General features: G+C 36.3%; 1 protein-coding gene across 6 annotated transcripts in view; it reads left to right on the forward strand.

Moving 5' to 3' along the window:
* HGF (hepatocyte growth factor) overlaps positions 1-19,520 on the forward strand; it is a 63,635-nt gene extending 44,115 nt beyond the window's left edge. For 3 of the 6 annotated variants that reach the window (XM_082043519.1, XM_082043521.1, XM_082043522.1), the window contains exons 10-18: positions 806-908; positions 3,358-3,497; positions 6,278-6,316; positions 6,802-6,898; positions 9,511-9,585; positions 10,193-10,339; positions 11,062-11,168; positions 12,993-13,138; positions 15,412-19,520. In XM_082043519.1, the coding sequence (XP_081899645.1) occupies positions 806-908; positions 3,358-3,497; positions 6,278-6,316; positions 6,802-6,898; positions 9,511-9,585; positions 10,193-10,339; positions 11,062-11,168; positions 12,993-13,138; positions 15,412-15,582 (1,025 nt within the window). In that variant the 3' untranslated portion in view covers positions 15,583-19,520. The remainder of the gene's footprint in view (positions 1-805; positions 909-3,357; positions 3,498-6,277; positions 6,317-6,801; positions 6,899-9,510; positions 9,586-10,192; positions 10,340-11,061; positions 11,169-12,992; positions 13,139-15,411) is intronic. The other 3 variants (XR_014183157.1, XR_014183158.1, XM_082043520.1) reach the window with 3 other exon arrangements.
* Positions 19,521-20,231: the final 711 nt, after the last annotated feature.

Raw genomic sequence — 20,231 nt, forward strand, 5'->3', positions numbered from 1 at the left:
TCTTAAAATTGGAAAGAGTTGGGCTTTCAAGAGTTCTGTCAGAGTGAGGATTAAACTTAGATTTTAATTCTGTGCGTTAGTTTTTTTGTTTGTTTGTTTGTTTGTTTTTGTAAAGTATCAATTATCAAAAAATAAAAATGAATATGAAATGAAATTCTTCATACAAAAAGTTTTTTTAGTAGCGATCATGTCAAACAATTCTCTTGAAAATTCTCAAAAAGGCTTGTGATAAAATCTTATGAATTAAACATGACTTTGCTGGAGTGAACATGCAAGTTTTTGAATTACATTAAAATTGAAGTCATGTTGATTTTTTGATTTTGCCAAAGCAGAACTTGAATTTATAATAATATACTGTTGTCAGTATCCAGAATCTACACAAAGGTGTTTCAAACAGGCCAAGAGTGCCTGGTTTTTGAGGAAGGAGGATTAAGGGTGCATTTTCTTTTATATTGTATAAAACAGCTCCTGACAACTTTTAGAATATTGTGTGACTCTTCTAAGTCAACCATAAGCTAACTATTTATGAAAGAAATTTGCCCAGTTTATCTAAGTAAGACAAAATCTAAAATGCTACTGTGTCAAGAATGAAGGTCTCAAGGAGGAGATTATGTATCTAAATTTTAAACCTTCTCCCCTTTTCTTTCTGATTTGATTTATACAGGTGTCTGATTTTTATTGCATAGTGTTTGCTAGATGTAACCCTTGTCTTTAATTATTTGGATTACTGATGGGAAGGAAGAGTTTCTTTTCAATGTTGCACAGTCACCCTCTGCTTCTTTTTGTCTCAACACTCTTTATTCAGATTGTTATCGTGGCAATGGCAAGAGTTACATGGGGAATATATCCAAGACAAGATCTGGGCTAACTTGCTCCACATGGGACAAGAATATTGAAGACTTACGTAGGTGTGTACATATGAAACAGAAAGAGATGGTTCAGTGAGTCCTGAATAAATACTGCCTCCAGATGGCAGCTCTTTTTCTTCTTCAGTGATTCTAAAATAGTCCCTTATGCCCTGGAGCTTTTAATATCTTTTGCTTTTATTTTTTCTTTCTTTTTTTATTTTTTTTTTTTTTTAATTTTCCTTGGTGTTTAAATATATTACACAACATAGCTTTGTTCACGCTAACAACTAATTACAGATTTTGGGATGTTTCTTAGCATTTAGTTTACTGGGTTGGTTTACCCCATCTTTGTCCTTGAAGGTTTTATTCCATGAGAGGGTAGCAGGACTAAAGTAAGAAATGGTTATGTTATCAATCTAATCTCATAGCTCATGCTACTTCAAGCAGGAGGTTGGCCTTAAAACCACTTAAGGTCCTTTGCAACCTGAAATTGAATAATGAGTCTATGATACAGTGACACTGACATCAAATGCCATTAAAGTGGCTTGTAATTTATGTTATTTATCATTACTTTGGCTTCATAGTCAAGCTGTGGAAATGGCAAGTTCAAGAAGGACAGGGAACTGCTGGAGAGGGTCCAGCGTAGGGCAACAAAGATGATTAAGGCAGCGGAGCACCTCCCTTATGAGGAAAGGCTGAGGGAGCTGGGTCTCTTTAGTTTGGAGAAGAGGAGACTGAGGGGTGACCTTATTAATGTTTATAAATACATAAAGGGTGAGTGCCACGAGGATGGAGCCAGGCTCTTCTCGCTGGCAAACAATGATAGGTAATGGGATCAAGATGGAACACAAGAGGTTCCACTTAAATTTGAGAAAAAACTACTTCTTCTCAGTGAGGGTGACAGACACTGGAACAGGCTGCCCAGGGGGGTTGTGGAGTCTCCTTCTCTGGAGACATTCAAAACCCTCCTGGACATGTTCCTGTGCAACCTCACCTAGGTGTTCCTGCTCCAGCAGGGGGATTGGACTAGATGATCTTTTGAGGTCCCTTTCAATCCCAAACATACTGTGATACTGTGATACTGTGTGAATCAGCAGTAAATCCAAAAGAAGTTCTGAGTTTCCAAGATTTTTTAATCTTGCCAGGATCCTCAGTGTTGTCTCTGCTGGTTCAGAACAGTAGATTAATAAATGTCAGGAGTGCCAATAACAATAACTTCCATGTACTGCACAAAGACAGAGATTCATCAAAAATTTTCTATGTATGAGATATTACACACCTTGGTGGGCCAGACAGAAGCAGTTTTTCCTTTGTTTCCCCTTAGTTTCTGAAATTAATGTGATTCTGTCTGTATTACTTTTGGTACTTGTTCTTGAGCTAGTGCTCATGACCGCCATGGTCATAGTGCCCAACATAATTGCCATTTCCCTCTGGAATTTGGCTGTCCCTTATTCCTGATGCTGACTTGGTGGTGAGTTGAGTGAAAGTGTGTAATTCAGTAGGTCGGCCTTTGGGGAAGCTGGATTGCAAAAGGTAGACTTCAGTGGCACCGTGGAATCACCAACTGGACTACGTGTGGTTTTCCCCACACCTATTCCAGTGTGCTGTCCATGTAAGGGAGGCAGAGGTTAAAGATCATGACTTCTGAAAGCTATGACAAGTCTTCAGTCCGCTGTGATTGAGACAGCTCGAACCTACTGGATACTTGATGCAATTGCATTCATATAATCTTGAGGAGAGATCAGCCTTTCTGCTCTCATCCCCACAAATTTTCTATCTGTGACCTTCTTTGGGGAGTTATCTGTCTCACTTCAATATTTACTCTGGTTCTGAGTGTGCCAGAAGGAGAATGCATGGTTGGTTATGAACTAAAAGAGCAATGCAGCTGTAACTTAGAAAACCTGGGTGCTTCTGTCTGTCAAGCCAGACAGTTTTCTCTGCTTCAGATTGTCACCCCCAAATTTCAGCTTTAAAGTGCCTGTGTAGGTTTCTATTTTAGGTGACCTATCACTGCACTTTGAGCCATTCATCCTTCTCCTTGCCTGATGCTTAGTCTTGCTAACTTTCTTGTGTTTGTTTTTCTTTTCCCTAAGATTCAACTTCCTTTGCAAATTCGGTGCTCCCTTGTGCTGTTAATCTGCAGGGAGAAGGTACCTGTGCCGCTAGAGAGTCCTGCAGATTCACTGAGGGCAACATAGATGCTCTTCTAATCAAAGTAATGATCCCTCCTGAGGGTATGCAGGGATTTTAGCTTTAGTGGGAGATCTAGAAACCTCCCAGCTGTCTGGTGAACACAGCGCTTAAAATACTAACCAGAGGAAACTTGGACCCAGATCCAGCAAATATTTGGGTCTCATCTTCCTTTTGATTTTAACCAGCCCTAAACCCTGACCTATAGGCTTCTCAATCAGCTAATATTACAATGTGGAGCAAAACAACATTTAACCTTGGAAAATTTGGGCTATAGTATAAAGCTTTTCAGCACTTTGAATTTTTTTTTTCCCTGTAGGCATATACAAATATTCAGAGAACCAGATGTTAGTAAACTGAAGAAAAACTATTGCCGCAATCCAGATGATGATTTTCATGGTCCCTGGTGTTACACAGATGATCCTCTTGTTCCCTGGGATTACTGCCCTATTTCTCGATGTGAGTACTTGGTGTGCCTCAGGCATTGTCAACTGTACAGTCCCAGTGAAGCCGTGGTGTCACATGCATATCTACACCTTTCTGTCGTCACTTGTGGCAGCAGAAAATGTGTAATTCAATCAAGAATCAACTGTGCATGTCTGAGAAGGAACAGACAGAAGTGCTTGTGCAATATGTGAACAAAGGGTCCTTTTCCTTGACCAGCTTGGAGATTTCAAGGGTTATTTATGCAGCAGGAGCACAAAAGGGCTATTAGAGATGGTCAAACATTTTCCAACAGATCTAGCTATTGAATGAGGGCTGGATGGAGACAGATAATTGTCTAGTGGTCAGAATGCTGGCTGTGACCTCAAGAAACCCTGGGACAGTTATCTGCTGTGGTACAAGCTTCATAGTCTCTTTGTGTGATCTACATTTATTTGTAAAGTTAAGATAATTCACTATATATGTGCTGAAAGGTATATGTGCTGTATAGATTAGGTTATTTTTTTGGATGGTTATGAGATAATTTAACTCCTGGCAAGAATTAGTAATATCACTGCTTCATAGTTACATGTTACAATCTAAAAATCTTACATAAACAATTAAAAATCCTTGGGAATTCAGTAATAAATTGCTAAATGGGAAAAGATAGATTTATGCCAAAAATGTGCGATTCACATTTATGTTCCAAATTTTTATCTTCACTTCTTATTTCTAAATCACTATGCTGTATATCCTGGGAGAATATTTAAATGGCAAATCAGGCTTTTGAATGCATGTCTGTGATCTCTAGAGGTTAAAGATAGTGTTACATTCATTCCCAGCAGCAATCTGCTGCATTTCCTCAAAGTCTGAATTGCAGCACCTCTAAGAGGTGATATTTGAAGTCTCAGGTGATATTTTGCCATCTATGTGAAGAGTAAACAAACTCTGCAAAAAGTTGCTTGTGTCAATGTGGAGAAAGAAAAACAGCTGAAGAAATATAAATAATATTCACTCACTCTGAGTTAATGATCTGGATCAGTGAAACGCTAAGGAAATATTCAGAGTAAACATTTGTAGGGTATATGACAATGGTGAGTATTATTTCAGGAATCAACCTTCAGATCTGTAATATGTCTGTTTTATGGCTATAACTTGTGTGGACTAGTATTAAACTACTATCATCTCACTCAGGTATTGATAACTGGCTGTATCAGCATAGAAAAAGTGTTGGCAGTTTCCAAGTGTGCTTACTTGGTGCCTTTAACAGGTCTCTTCAAATTGCACTGTATATACATATTTATATGTATACATATGTACATACACATATACATATGCACACACATACACATGCATGTATGTATACATACACATTAAAATTTAACTAGGTATATAGATGTGCCGTGGTTTAACCCAAGCTAGCAATACAACCATCATAGCTGCTCGCTCACCCCCTCTGCCACCCCCTCCAACAGGGGAATCAAAACGGAAGAGAGAAATCTGGATCAAGAAAAACACAGTTTAATAAAATAACAAAATATTAATACACTACTAGTAAATATATGTATATAATAGAAATAAAAGATACTCAAGGCAATTCCTCATGAACACACTGAGCAGCTAGTTCTAGGAAACAGCACCTGGTTTCCAGCCGAACACAGAGAGAGAAAAGAAAGGAAAAAGGCAGAAAGGCTCAGAGGCCTCTGCAAAATGGCAAAGGGCTGAACTAAACATCTCGCATCAAAAAAATTCCCCTAGCTTTGCCCCAGAGAGAGAGCAGAAGAGGAGAAAGGGAGAGAGAAACTGGAAGGGCTCAGTCTTAAATCTGGAGCATGACACTAATGGGATGGAATATTCTTATTGATCAGTCTGAATGTCAATCAAGCTCTGCCCCATCCATGCCCACCTTCCTCAATGCCTCTCACCTGTGGGTAGAGTGCTCAGAGTGTCCTTGGCTCTCAGACCAGAGCAATTAAAAACATTAACTCTCTGTTGGGGTGTTACCTTCTTCTTCTCAAACCAAGTCCAAATAATGAGCGTGCTAGCTATGAAAAAGACAGGTTTCTGACTGCATGAAGGAAATTAACCCATTTTCATTCAAACTGGCACAAACTGTATACCTTATTATGTACATATTTGCATAATCATGGAAATCTGGCTGGATGAGACTGTTTAAATTTTGTCTGCGCAAGTTTTCAGTAGCTACACCTACATTTCTAGCTCATAACACTGGGTCCCTCCGCAGACATCACTGAAGGCACAAATTTTGAAACAAGTTTAAACAACGTTGTTTTAACTGTATTTTGACTTGGACTAAGTGGAAGAACCAAACCATATTTTGGGGAACACGTTTCAATAAGGATAAGTTTTCAATGATAGCAACATAAAAGAACTTTTGAAGTTTCAAATATTTTTAAGGAAATTAGAAGTTTTCATTAGATGTTATTTGGACTGAATCACATGCTTTCTATAGTTCCTAAAGGCTTATAGAAAAGTCACAACATTGTTTTTCAGTGCTTGCTTGTTTGAATAAAATCCGTAATTTGAAGATAATAGATAGCCTGATATATTTGGGATTCAACCAAAAAGAAAAATATTTGAAACTCCTGTTGCAAAAAGTTTAATTCTTATATGAATATTTTGCAATTAAATTTTGCCTTCTTGTTAATTCGTACCAAATTTTGCTTTTGTAGAGTATTAAAGAATCATTGAAGTTTAAAACTTTGAGAAGTATTGCAATTAACAATATGCCATTTGCTCTTTACTTTTATTCAATTTTTAATTTTGTATTATGGATATCTTATGTGTCTGTCTAGGTGAAGGTGATACAACTCCTACTACAACTAGCTTGGATGGTAAGTAAGTTTGTAGATTCACTGTGCAGTGCATGTATTGCATCCTCTAGGATAAACCATTTCTTTCTCATTGGGAAACAAGAGAAAGATCAGTTAAAAATACAAAAAAAAAAAATCATACAGCTATGGAAAAATTGCTACTAGAAGAGGAAAATGTATCATACCTTTATTATAATCCTTTATTTATTCTTACTGTCCTGTCTTGTCAGTGGTGAGATGTGGTGATGGTTTTCAATTATTGCTTTGTAACTATATAAATCTCCTCAATAAACGTATTTAAATATATATATTTTATATTTCCTATTAATATTTATATGGACTGATCCAGCTTTGCTGAAGTAGTTTTGATGCTCTAGAAATGTATTTCATTAGTGTAGCAAAGTTAATCCGTAATGAATATTGACCTTCTTGTGGTCCTTATGTGCAACTGTACAGGTTTCCTACCGCTGTTTTTAGTAAAATGTGATCTCTGGACCTGCTTTCAGATACTGCCATTCCTTGTGCCTCAACAAAACATTTGAGAGTTGTAAATGGAATCCCAACACAAACTAACGAAGGATGGGTGGTTAGTTTGACATACAGGTAACTATCACTTCGATTAGAAAGACAATACATCTACTAGGATATTTGGTTTTGAACTTTAGAATATGTTGACCATAATAACAATACTTCTAGATCGCAGTTAAATCCTATAAAAACAGATAATCTGCATTCCTGGAACATCTAGTGATTCCCTACTATTCACTCTGTCAGTGAAATATCTATATGTTAATTCTCAGTAGCTTACACATATGACCTTGTAAAGTATTCATAGTGTTCTGCTCTTTTGATTAGATATTGCAGGCCAGTACATAACGTTGGCTTAGTATCCAGCATTAAACTATTTCAGAAACTATTACTGAAAAACTTGAGTTTCATATCAATATTTTCACTTTAAGAACAGTGTATTTAGTTGTGAAGTGTTGGATTCAGGATTTATACCTGTGTCAAATTTAGCTTTCTGCTCATATCATTGCATGCAACTGAGATTTATTTTGTATTACAAAAATAATTAGGAGCTATAAGGAAAACATTTTCATTCTGTAAAACAAGACTGTAAAATGTACAACTGGAAATGTGTATTGCATTATGGCAGATTTTACTTTGCTACTATGTAAAAGCCAGAACACAGAATTACTGTTTCCTATACTCATTACTCTCATTCATAACTCATCAGCTGGAAGTGTGAATCATTAATGTATAACAGGAGATATATCTCATGTATCAGCCTTGTATCTTCTATCATTAAAAAAAAAAAAAAAATAATAAAGGTAAAAAAAATAAAATCTTTTAAAATGATTTTGTCTGCTGATACAGACTAAATAACAGATCAATTCTATCAGCTTATGATTCGTCATCTCTTTCAAAGCTGTGTTGTAAAATAGGTCTTAAATGAATAATTGGAATAAAAGAAAATGTAGAATCACATTGTTTCATTGCTAGAGAAATTCTGGGGGTCCTTCCCGTCCTTCATAATATTTGCATCACATGAGCTCCATCCAGAACTAGACCTTTCTGGAAGTATAGCAGATGGTGCAGAAAGACATTTCTAGAGGAACATCAGTCTATTCCTAGACTAAATAACCAGAACCACTCTCTGGAAAAGTTTATCTTTCCTCTATTTTTTAAGCAGCTTTAATCTTTCAGGAAATTTTAGATGGGTAGGGTGAATTACATCTGGCTGCCTAAAATTCAAATAGCTAATGTTAAGGTAGTTGAACCTGGCTTTTGTGCTATGCAACAAAATTCCACTAAGCAGATGAGTGATTAAATGATCGCAGATTCTCTTGTGGAAAAAGGATTCCTGGAATACTCCAGCAGCAAAATATATTTTTAAGTATTACATGTGGACATAAAAATGTAGTTTTATTTTGTGTTGTTACCAAGGAAGCAAATAGAATGTTGTTTGAAACAAAATCTTCATGACTTCATGACTTTCTGCCAAAAATTATCTGTACACGTCAAAATGGAATACCCATGTCTAAGTGATAAAGGCCTAGTGATACACAGAAACTTGTATTCACATTGGCAACTCAAGTCCACCTCTAAATGTTAAATTAATCAATGATATATTTTCTTATATATTTGATCTGGGTTCTGTTAGCAGCTATATTTATGTATATTTGGATTAATTTTGTCTGTTTTATGGAGTAGTTCTGGATTTGTGCTGCATTTAAATAAGAAGTTTAACCTTCCTATGTGTACCAGTCAATCTTCTAAAGCAGATGATGAAATCTTATAAATTTCTTTTAATAATTAGTGTTGGAAATAGAATATGCCAGAACACATTTATACTCCTGATTGTGACATTTTCATAATAAAACTGTTCAGGATCTATATTTTTAAAATAATCCAGCCTTTTGGACATGATATTTTGTCCCTCAATCAAAATACAATTAAAAAAAAATAAAAAGGAGGCAAGCATCTGTGTTATTCTGCTGTCTTTGAATTCCATATAGTCTGGGTTTCTTCCAGCAGTTCTTTGCAAAGCTTTGAACATTTGTGTGATTTGAATTTATAAATTGTTAGATTTTAAGCTTTTCCTAAATTGCTGACAATTCTGATTCACTTTCCAAAGGACTGCAGAAAATGTGATTTTGAAGGAAAGAAGGAAACAAATTAATCTGCATTCCACACTTGTCTTTATTTTTGAAAGAACTGTCATGTTTAATTGCTTTAATTTTACTTGATATATTATGCTGCAGGTTTTCTATAATCACATGTAGGATGTCATACACTGCAGATTGTTTCCAACTGAAGTATGTGGGGACAGAAATCTCACAGGCAATCTCATGGTAATCAAATAAGAACTATCCATCTTGAGGTCAATGCTTTGATACCTACATGAATAATGACCAATTGTTGTTTACATCTGGTGGCAGTTTGGGGACTTAAATGTTTCAATCTAGTTCCCATTACAATGCATTAGTCTTTCCGCCTGGTTTATACATATTGGAGCAAATCTCTGCAAAGTCATTCTACTATAAGTTTGGAAACTGAGAGCAAAGGGACAGAGACATATATAGACATATTTTCACAGACTGTCAGCTATTTTTCACCAGCAAAAATATGTTGGGAACGAAACTACTTTTCAAAGTTTTTGGCTGTGTAGAAACTAACACAATCACTTTTTCTATTTTTCTTTTTTCCCCCAGGAATAAGCATATCTGCGGAGGTACTTTGATAAAGGAAGAGTGGGTTCTAACAGCAAGGCAGTGCTTCCCTTCTCGGTACAGTAGTCTCAGTAGTCTGTAGCTTTGCAATATTGAAATCCACCTATTTTCAGTAACTTATCAGCACAGCAATTCCTCAACTTAAATGTAGAAGTTTTCCCTTCTGTTTGGCTTCAACACTGTTTTTCTGATGTAAAAGTCCTGTGGGACCTTGGTATATTCTGTTATTGTTGTTGTTAATCTAAAAGACCTCTGGCTATTTTATATGGAAGTATAAATATGTTTTCCAAGTGTAATGCTTAGACAATTGCCTCTTTATGAAAATAATCTCATGCTCCTGCTTAACTGGACCAAAAAAAATAGAAAAATTGGGTAAATCTCCAAAAGTTCAAAGGTTCATACTGTCCAAGGATCTAAATGGCTGGATACTATTAGGAAACAAAAATTAGATTTTAGTCACAGTAAGAGATAAAACTGTGTGGTGGCTTCAGACCAAAAACTTACATCTGAGCATGTTGATTTTGGAATAACAGTTGGCAGCAAAAAGCTATTTCTGGTGAAGAGTATTAGTTAAGATCTTCTGGCATAATCATATTAAGCAGAGTTTATTGAGTTATTTTATTACACACTCAGCAAAAATCATAACCAACTTTGCCTCATTTAGGTACAAAGATCTGAAAGACTACAAAGCCTGGCTTGGAGTTCATAATATCAAAGGAAAGGGAGAGGACAAGCATAGACAAGTTCTGAATATCTCCCAGTTGGTATATGGCCCTGCAGGGTCAGATTTGGTCTTACTGAAACTTAGCAGGTTAGTAGCTATTATTGCCAATTCCAGGTTTTTCAACTGATGAATGACATTCTTCCTAAATAAGATTTGCAAATTCAGTTCTCCACCATATCTGATACTGCATATGATATCTCCATGGGGCGAACTTTCAATTTAAGAACTTTTACTTGATATGCGCAGAAAGGCAGGTTCGCCTACTTTAATCATAAAACACATGTTACTTCTGAAAAATCGTGCTTACTTTTTTTAATTTGATAATCAAGTTTTGGGTTGCAGGGAGTTTGTGGGTCTTGTTTGTTTGTTTTTGATGTGTGTGTGCTCTTGTTTCTTTTGTTTTAAACAACACATTTAATAGTTTTAATTTACAGAATAAGCACCAGATTGTAACTGAGATCCTTGTGTATATATGAACTTTCAAACTTCCTCCATATTAGTGAAAATATATATTCAAATGAAATGCCATCATTACTTATTTTTAAGATGAAAATCAAAGTTAAATGACACAAAAGTGGTGACAGCATTTCAAGAAATCTTTTGACAGTTAGCAGCTGTAGCACAAAAAATGGGTAGAAGAAACAGTAGGTAGAAGAATCCATCTTATTGTTCAACGATGGAAAAAAGGCAAAGAATTGACAAAGTTTTTAATTTTTATATTCTGTAATAGATTTAATGTCAATTCAAATATACATTTTAGAAGTTTTAAGTAAAATCCATTATATCTAGTATTTATTTTCTCTTTTCAGACCTGCCATATTGACAAATTTTGTAGAAATAATCCGATTGCCCATTTCTGGATGCACCATTCCAGAGAGGACCAGTTGCAGTGTTTATGGATGGGGATACACTGGATGTAAGAAACTATTTTTAAAAACTAAATGAATACGTTGACATCTTACTTCCTCTTGTCATTATAGGTGAGGCTGCTGGTATTGCCTGATGCCACACTTGTCCAATAGCTTTTGTGTTCTAATGCAGTTTCTTTTTTTTTCTAGTTTTGTGAATCTTTGAGCATTTTCTCTAAGATCATTCCATACGAAATATTTTCTACTAGTCCATTCTTTTGTTTGTTTATTTCAGTTACAGGCAAAATGATTCAAACATTTCAAAGACTGAACTAGAGAAAAATATTGTTCTACATATTAAAAAAAGAGCAGCAGAATTGTTTTGCAGAGTTCTAACCCTCTTTTGAAAAATTCTGATTCATCTACTTGAGCAGTCTTTGCATGCCAACTAGAAAAAACGAATATAGAATCATGTAATCAGAGACATAAATAACAAATAGAAAGACTGTGAACTATGGATGCACAGGCAGCCCCACGTCTGGCATTTACTAGCTTTTGAATACTTCAACTTTGCAGCCTTACTAATGTTTATTAAACACAGTTTTTGTGTGAAGTGAATACAAATATGTGGGCAAACAGACCTTTATTTAGTCTGGTAAATAATATATCTGGCTAATTAGGTGTCGGTGATAAAGTTAATAGCTGCCAGTTGACAATAATTACTCCAATAATTACTGTGCTCAAATGTTTTGCCACAGACCCTGAGTAAGCAGCAACAACATACACTGTCCTGGAAGCAGAGCAGAAACTAGACTGTAACTCTGAGGTTCTCTTCCTTGTAACCATTACTCTGCATTTCTTTGTGGGCGGCAAGTAATCCACACCAGCCCTCTCCCAGATGACCGCCTTTGATGTTCCCAGCATGGCCATATTTACCATCCTCTGGGGGCCAGGGAAGCCGGGCTAGAGCACGGTGCAGCAGCACAGGAACTCTGAGCTTAAGAGAACTGATAAGGAATTTGCAATGTTATGGAGTTATGTAACATAGTAAATACATAACATCTGTCATCCAAGGACTCTGTACTGTATTTTGTGCACTGCTTATTAGAACCCTCACAGCATCCTGGTCAGGGAAGGAAGAAGTGTTACATCGATTTTTTTTTCAAGAAAGCAGGATAATAAGTCAGTGAAGGGCAAGCTTGGCATTTTCTTTTGATGGCTGTGCAGAGAACAGACAGGTCCAGGCCCTTTATTTATCTTCGCAGCTTGTACAGACTTGTCTTTCGACATGTAGAACAAGAGTAAGCTCCATGGGGCTCCTGCTTCCTGACCTTCAACACTGATGAATGGAGATTGCACAAAGCTGCGGCTCTGCCCTTGCAGGCACAAAGTCATTCAGTGTAGCTGAGCCAGCACAGAAGGAGAAAATCTCCGCTCTGTTACAGTATTTTTCAAGTCACACATCCTTCCCTAGGCCATGGCAGGCACTATTACACATTAACTTGTGTTTAAGGCAGGGAGCAAAACCCTTGCTTTGCTGATGGGAATGACAACATTCTCAGGCTCACTTTTTCTGATTTCTGTGATTGACAGGGCAAGCTGATGGTGACCTGTAGGGTAAACGCGGTTACCTAACCCTTTCTTCTAATACAGCAAAGATTCTCAAAATATTCTCAGGGAACTAAACCAAATAAATTTATTGAAAATGTCATTTGTAGCAAATATAAGAAACCCAAATGACAAATGCATAATAACAGCGAGAATGGACAAAAAAATGTGAGTATTGGAGAGAAAAGACAATAACTGAAGTCACATGAATAAGTTTATCCAGACTGCACCTTCTTCCCCACTCCCCCAAATAGCTTAAAATTTTCATTCTTTTTTGATCCTAGTAGTTAACTATGATGGCCTTCTCCGGGTAGCAAACCTGTTTATTTTGGGAAATGAGAAGTGCAACCAATATCTGAAAGGGAAGATCACTGTGAATGAGTCAGAGATCTGTGCTGTGGCTGAAACCGTTGGTGCTGGGCCTTGTGAGGTAAATATTACATGTTCTAATACATTCTTAGGAGCCATCAGCCTGGCTATTTCTTTCCTAGAAATAATTTATTAGAGTTTTTTATACTTATTTTCTTTGCATTAAACTTATACAAACACACACTAATAATAATAATACTACTAATAATAATACTACTACTACTAATAATAATAATAATCCTTTGCGTTGGAAAACAATTTGTGTTTCTAGTAATCTGTTTTCTGCCAGAGTGCAGGAAGAGGTTCCTTTGCTTCAATTTCAGTGTTCCACCACACCGGTGATGGATTCACATAAATGTTAAATATATTCATATGAATAAGCACCTTGTTAGGCTGAGATAAACCTGAATTCTCTATAATAAGGGCTGAAGTGCACTATGTGCCAGCAACAGCAGTATATTTTGGTTGAGTAGAAAGCAAGGCTGGAGCAAATTTAACTACTTAGTCAGGTGTGGATTTGCATGAAAAATACTAAAAAATCACTGCTCAAGAGAGTCAATAAAGTTACGAAGGAAGGAGAAAGATCCAAAAATGTGCTGAGGTTCAGTACTAGTCAGAAGGATGGAGCATTTGGTGTCCCTAGTGAAGCCTGAGCAACATATCAATGAGGACAGGGGAACTACTTCAGTGAAAGTACAGTTTGATACAGTTATTTTGCTGGGGACTAGTTTTGATGATAGAGAAAAGACACCTGAGGAGAAATGTTGTAGATCATTTAGTACAGGAAGATATAATTTTTTGTGTGGAAAATCTTCCTGATGAGAAGATGTCTAGAAGGAGGGCAGTCATGAGTATTTGGTATCTGGAACTGAATGCATTTAATATCTAGAAAAAGGCAGATGGTTTCCTAACACTGGTGTTAACTAAGCAGTGAAATTTTCCCTGTCCAAGAGTACTACGAAACATCGGGCTGAGGCCTCTTCCATTTATTAATATTCCACAGGATCATTTTGTTATTATAAAATATTTTCTTCAAAATCAAATATTTAATCATAACTGGGCTCTTAGACATGTCAAGGCTCATAAATGAAACATCTGCATGGAAGTCTGCTGGGGATCCTGCACATTTTTTTTTTTCCCTGCAAGAAGAAATGGACTGAATTAATATTAGCAATCAGTCTTAATCACTGCATGGTTTCCTGCTCCCTGAGTTCCCCTTTGAAACTACTTTCCTCAGCAGAGAACAGGCAGAGAAACAAAATCAGATTGGCAGGTGAAACTCCACTCCTGAAGTGTTTTATGAGCCACTCTGATGGTTCTGACATAGTTCATTGTTCATGTGGGAACTAATCTGCAGTCAGTCAGGAAAAAAAAAAAAAAAACAACCAACAAACCAATTAAAGGTCAAGCATTGTTGTTTCTCTGGTAATCCAAAGAGAGTACAATGCTAATTGTCAGCTTTTATGTTTTGAAATGACGTCTCACTCTCCGATATGAACACTCACTCTCTAGTTTTGCAGCTAGTTTGCTGTATTCAGTACATGTTTTGCCTGGGTAAAAACTGCATCTGTGTTCAAATTCTGTCTGTGTTAAAGGCCCAAATCTATGTGACTGTATCTAAATTACTGTTTCAATCTAATTTAAACTGGGTTTATTTTAGTGCTAAATAAGACCTCAGTCTGAGTTGGCTGTACTCCAAATGTTTACTGAATGCATGGACTGGTGCATAGATGTCTCATTCACTTAGAATTATGAAAAAGAGTATTTTAACAAGTTAGGTCTCAAAATTCTGTCTACAAAATATTACCTTTTATTATGTTTGGAATTCCTCCCCTACCCTGGCCTCTTAATACGCATAGATTCTCACCCTAGGGCCTTGCAAGATGATTGACTGACAGAGGATATTAACCTGGCTCTGTCAGTAGTGTCTGATGCAAAGCCTGTTATTACAACAAAGATGATTATCAGTCAAGCCACTTTCTGCTTCTATAATGTATATGCACATAAACAAATATTATGCTTGCAGGTAGCTGAAAGAGGAGAGTAAGATATAGTAGTCTGAAGTCACTAGAATAATGTATAAAAATGGACCAGAAGATTTAATTTGCATGGGATGAAATCAAAGGTTAAAGACCAACCTTGGCATTGGTTCACATAAATTCTGGTTGTGAAAAAGATATAGGAAGTTGGGTTTTGTCCTGTGGCAAGAATAACTTTATTGCCTATTCACTGAGCTAAGTCATGCCCAAAAGAAACCAGTCAGTAGGAGACAAGCAGGACCTGTGTCTTAAAGCATTTTCACAAGTGACATTCTTCATGTTTACTTTTTCCTAGCGAGATTATGGTGGTCCCTTGGTTTGTGAACAAAACAGGCTGAAGATAGTAGTTGGTGTCATTGTTCCTGGTCGTGGATGTGCAATTCGAAATCGTCCTGGGATTTTTGTTCGGGTCTCATATTATTCCCGCTGGATACACAAGATCATGATGACGTACAGAAAACCCTGAAAAACTCAACAACTTCTATTCAAAGAAAGATTTTGGACAACATGAATTAACATGTAATGTAAAAATCAACAGTTTTTTAACTACTTGATAGTCAAGTTTGTTGAGCTTCTTTTAATATTTATGAGTGTTTTTGGTGTTTTTGTCTATCAGTGTTTTATAAATGTTGGAGTGACTTACAATATATGCAAGTATGGTGACATATCTCCTGAAGATACTTGAATGGGTAAACAATTTTGCAAAGATATTTTTACTGGATGATAAATGTTCTTTTTGTAGAAATAGATCATATGACCTCTTTTATGCTGCTCTTCAGATTAATTTAGAAGGAGAAAAAATATGTAGTTTTATTTAACATACCTTATCTTTCTATGAACCATATATTTCTCTCTGTATATGACAAAAGACCTTCTGAGAGATATATGCATCTGTCAAGGACAGCATATATGATCATATTTCTCTTCTCCCCCTTATAAGAGGTCAAATATTTCAATATTTCATTAAAAATAATCTCTTGAGAAATTAATCTTTTCATTATTGATGGACTTTGACAAACCTGCCATAAGCAGAGCTCTCATAGAAGTCTATATAACTTCCTTTTACACAATGGTTATAGACCCTAGTTCTGCACTTGGTTTCTTCAGTGTGAATGTTGTCCCCTAAGAGATATTTCAAAAACCCTTTTGGGTAACGGAGAAAACACAGAAGTGGATGACTTAGCAAACTGTGGATCACTTGTTTAAAGTTAGTTCCAGAAATAACTGTGAATTTACTGTGCTAAAGAGAGTATGTAATGCAATTTGAAAAATTAATCCTGATTAGCTGTTGACAGACTTTGGTCATTAAAGTAAATTTCAACCAAATATACCCAAATCTTTCTGAACAGATAAATGCTAAAAATTCAGTTGATTCTAGTTATTTCATGAAAGTAACCCTGTATTTACAGCAGGAAAAAGAATAGTCGAATCTGGCACCTGGCTGAGAGACTTAATACTGGGAAAAGTAAGTTATATATTAACAGTCTTTCAGAGACTTAAGATCTTTAATAAAACCTCACCTACATTTGGACAAAATTATATCTTTATATAATTCCTTTCAGTGTAATAAAAATATTGTAGAGATTTATATGATCTTGTATGTAATATGGAAAACGTCGCCAATAGTTTAGTAGCTTATGTTTCCTGCCTGTATGTAGAACCCTCATTTTCCTTTATGTTGATGAGGAAAAGGAACAGATAATCAGCCACTATGAAAAACGCTTGTTCTCCTTCAGGCATTTAGTTGTGTGGCTGGAAGTATTAAACAAATACTTTGCTATAGGTGGCATCAATTACCCTGTAATTTCTGGAAAATTGGTACAACATATATCCAATTGTTAGTTTTACTACTGTACATGTAATTGCATAAGTAACTGCACTGTTACTTCACTCGTGACTATGTAATTGTAAATGTTTCCATAGCAAATTGTATGGTATGTGTATCACATCTAACTGCATAGCCGCTAAAGCTGACATCATGCTGTAGACATACAAAAGGACATTTCGCTCAGAAGACGCAGGGTTGAGCTCTGCCCTGGCAGAAAGTAACCACTTCAGGGGAGCTGTCTTTGGCGGCAGCCTTCGTGTTGACTCACCAAATTATTTCCTTCAGCAATGCACTTTGACTTCAGCGGGACTCAAATATGCTTACATCTTCTGGTGAACTGGGATGAGGTTCAGCCCATGCTTAAGTGGCTTGGCTTGCTGAGATTTGTGTCAAGCATCCAGCAAATTCTACTGGCACATGGGAAGAATTCTTTCAGCAAGCGGAGCTTCTGAAATTCCTCCTTGATGTAAATAGTCTCTTTGGACAAGATGCGACTTCTCTGTACAGCGGTTCTGAGGTTGTGGGTGCTATGCAGATAGTCTGTCTCAATTTATTCTTGCTGCCTCTGGAGGCTTTGTGTTCCTTTTGGGTTTTTTTAACTTACTAGGCCTAAAGAGGGCAGGATTTAGGCTGTTGTATTTACAGTTAATTCTTGCCATGTACATGAATACTGTATTCTTCCTTAAGTATATACTGACTACATCTTATTGAAAGGATTAACTTTTTAAGAGAGACATCTGAAAAACTCCAAGTGAGTTTTGTTTTCAGCCACAAGTAGAACATGGATAAAATATATAATTCCATGTTCACTCTTTGTATTCTAAGAATTGTTATGTGCTCACTGTATTATATTTGCAGGCATTTTGTTATGTCTATCTGAAAAAAAAAAAATTGAATCCTAAAATATTTTAGTTATAAGCTTCTGCTGTGCAGAAGACTGTGATTTTTATATGTATATACACATATATATATGATAAAAATACTGTTTTTTGTTAGACAACGTGTAAGGATTTTTACCTGTTTGTTCTGGGCAGCGCTTCAGTAAAATAAATTGTGCAGAGTTGATGCTCCAGAACTTAACATGTTTGTATACACTTGCTTATCAGGTGCTCTTGCTCTCCTTATCTCAGCATGGAGGGCACATGAGACTCTGAAGAGCAAGGGAAGAGAAGGATAATGATATGTGGTAATGAATTTGGATTTCATTTATTCCTGTGAATATTTCTTGTTGGTACCAATGGTACTGTACCAGGCAACTGTTATAACTACAGGATTCTCTTAAGAAAGGACACTCTATAGATTTTTTTTTCCCTGTTCTAACATTTTTCTCTCTGTAATAGCAAGGGAACCTGATGTAGTGCCCGTCTAAATTGCTGGAAAGCCTCTTAGTAACTTCAGTAGGCTCTGGAATTTACTTTGTAAATACGATTTTGTTTGCATTAGAATTAAAGGGTACAGAACTTAAATACTTATCTAAGGATATTCTTAAAATACATTAAATTTCATCTTCATTCTTCTTGCTGCAACTAATTCTTGGTCTCAGAAAAGCACAATAACTGGATACAAAATTTTGGAATTAAAACCTAAGAGCTGATTTTGTGCTCTTGAAGTTAGTTTGACTTAATTACTGATTTTCTTTGGCCATTGGAACTGGCTAACACTTCTTCCTTTCATTAATTAAAATATTTTGCCCTTAATAAAACTTTTTTTCCCTGTCTCTTTTCTCCTAAACCTCATGACCCTCAGAGAAACTAGCTCTCATTGGGAATGTACTGATCCAGATTTTTGCTGCTATTGCTGGAATCTTCTTCTCTAGTTTAAGATTAAAATTCTCTGAGGCATTCTACAAACCCTGCTGCAGGCAATGCCAATGTACTTGACAGAGCTACTCTTGAGCTAGAGCTTTTCAGACAAGGGTCCAAATACAGCTCTGAGGGTCAAAAGCTACTCAGGCAAAAAGTCCTTTGAAAACAGTGAATGTGATTGTCCAAAGAGAAGGGGCTGAACATTGCTCAGTGCTTTTCCCTATGGCTGTGTACTGAACTACAGGCATCCTTATACATCAAAAAGCACCCAGGTTCTCTACTCCATAGCAACTACAACAGGAGGTGAGGCTTTACTGCCATCCTTCTGGAAGGCTGGTTGTAAATGAGTTGACCCCCGTGGAACCTGTATAAAACCTGTAGCATTGGTTCTTTAGCCTTGTTTCCTAATCAATTATTTTCTTCCTTCCTCATATGCACTGGCATATTATTGTTTTATGAATGTTGGGGCTGCTGGCAGGAACTAACATGGCTTTTCACCCTCAAATTTTACAGTGTTCCTTTTTAAACATACTCTTGGGCATTTATGTATGGTGTTTCCTTGCATGGGATCTAACTTTAGGGAGCTGCCTGTGGAATTCAGTGTATGATAAAAGTATTTTTTTTTTCATATTTAAGTGGGAAAAAATGCTTCCATTAAATACAATGAGCAGAATGCCTAATGAAAAGGGAACACTGTGGTTATAACTTGTATTACAAAATTTCTGTAATTAACAGCATCTTCATTAGTTAATAAAGTTGGTATTTTTGTAACCTTGCTTACTCTTATTATTCTTAATAAAGTATTTTATAAAAAACAACAAATTAATTAGCATTATATTTCTTATTTCAAGAAGAAGGTATTGAACCCCATTGCTAGGCAGAACCTTAGAATAATGAGTGGCTTCGAATTCTGATTTCTGAGGGATTTTAGTAGGCAGAGTAAGAAGGACTGGTACTTTAAGGATCTTTATGTGTTCAATAACAGAATTGAACTTAAAATGAAAGATACAACCAAATCCATTCTGTGGTACTGTTGAGTTTCCCCAAGAGCTTCCTGCTGGATTTCTGAACTGAGAATGTCCTGTATATATTACGAAGAGAGTATCTTTGCAGTGGAAAGGATGTAATTAACCTAAACATGAGTATTTGCCAAGAGGTTCATAGTTCCTTGCAGTTTCAGTTTGGGAGGCTTGGAATTTTAAGTATTTCTTTTAATGTACTTTATACTTCATGAAAGAGCTCCCCTCGCTGTGTCACAGAGTACTATTGGTGGTACATAAGATGATGAAAAGTAGACCACAAACCTAAATGCTGCTGCTGCACTTAGTATCACAACCTATCACCAGCAATATTTAACAAAATAGGAAACAAGCAACACCCTTACTAGTACCACTGGATTAGTGCCTCTGTCCTGCCAAGTACTGTCAAGTTCCTATAGCATCATGGCATTCTTGTTCAGTAAGTTCAAATAAGGGACAGTAA

The sequence above is a fragment of the Streptopelia decaocto genome, assembly GCF_964273445.1.
Source record: "Streptopelia decaocto genome assembly, chromosome: 1".
Lineage (NCBI taxonomy): Eukaryota > Metazoa > Chordata > Aves > Columbiformes > Columbidae > Streptopelia > Streptopelia decaocto.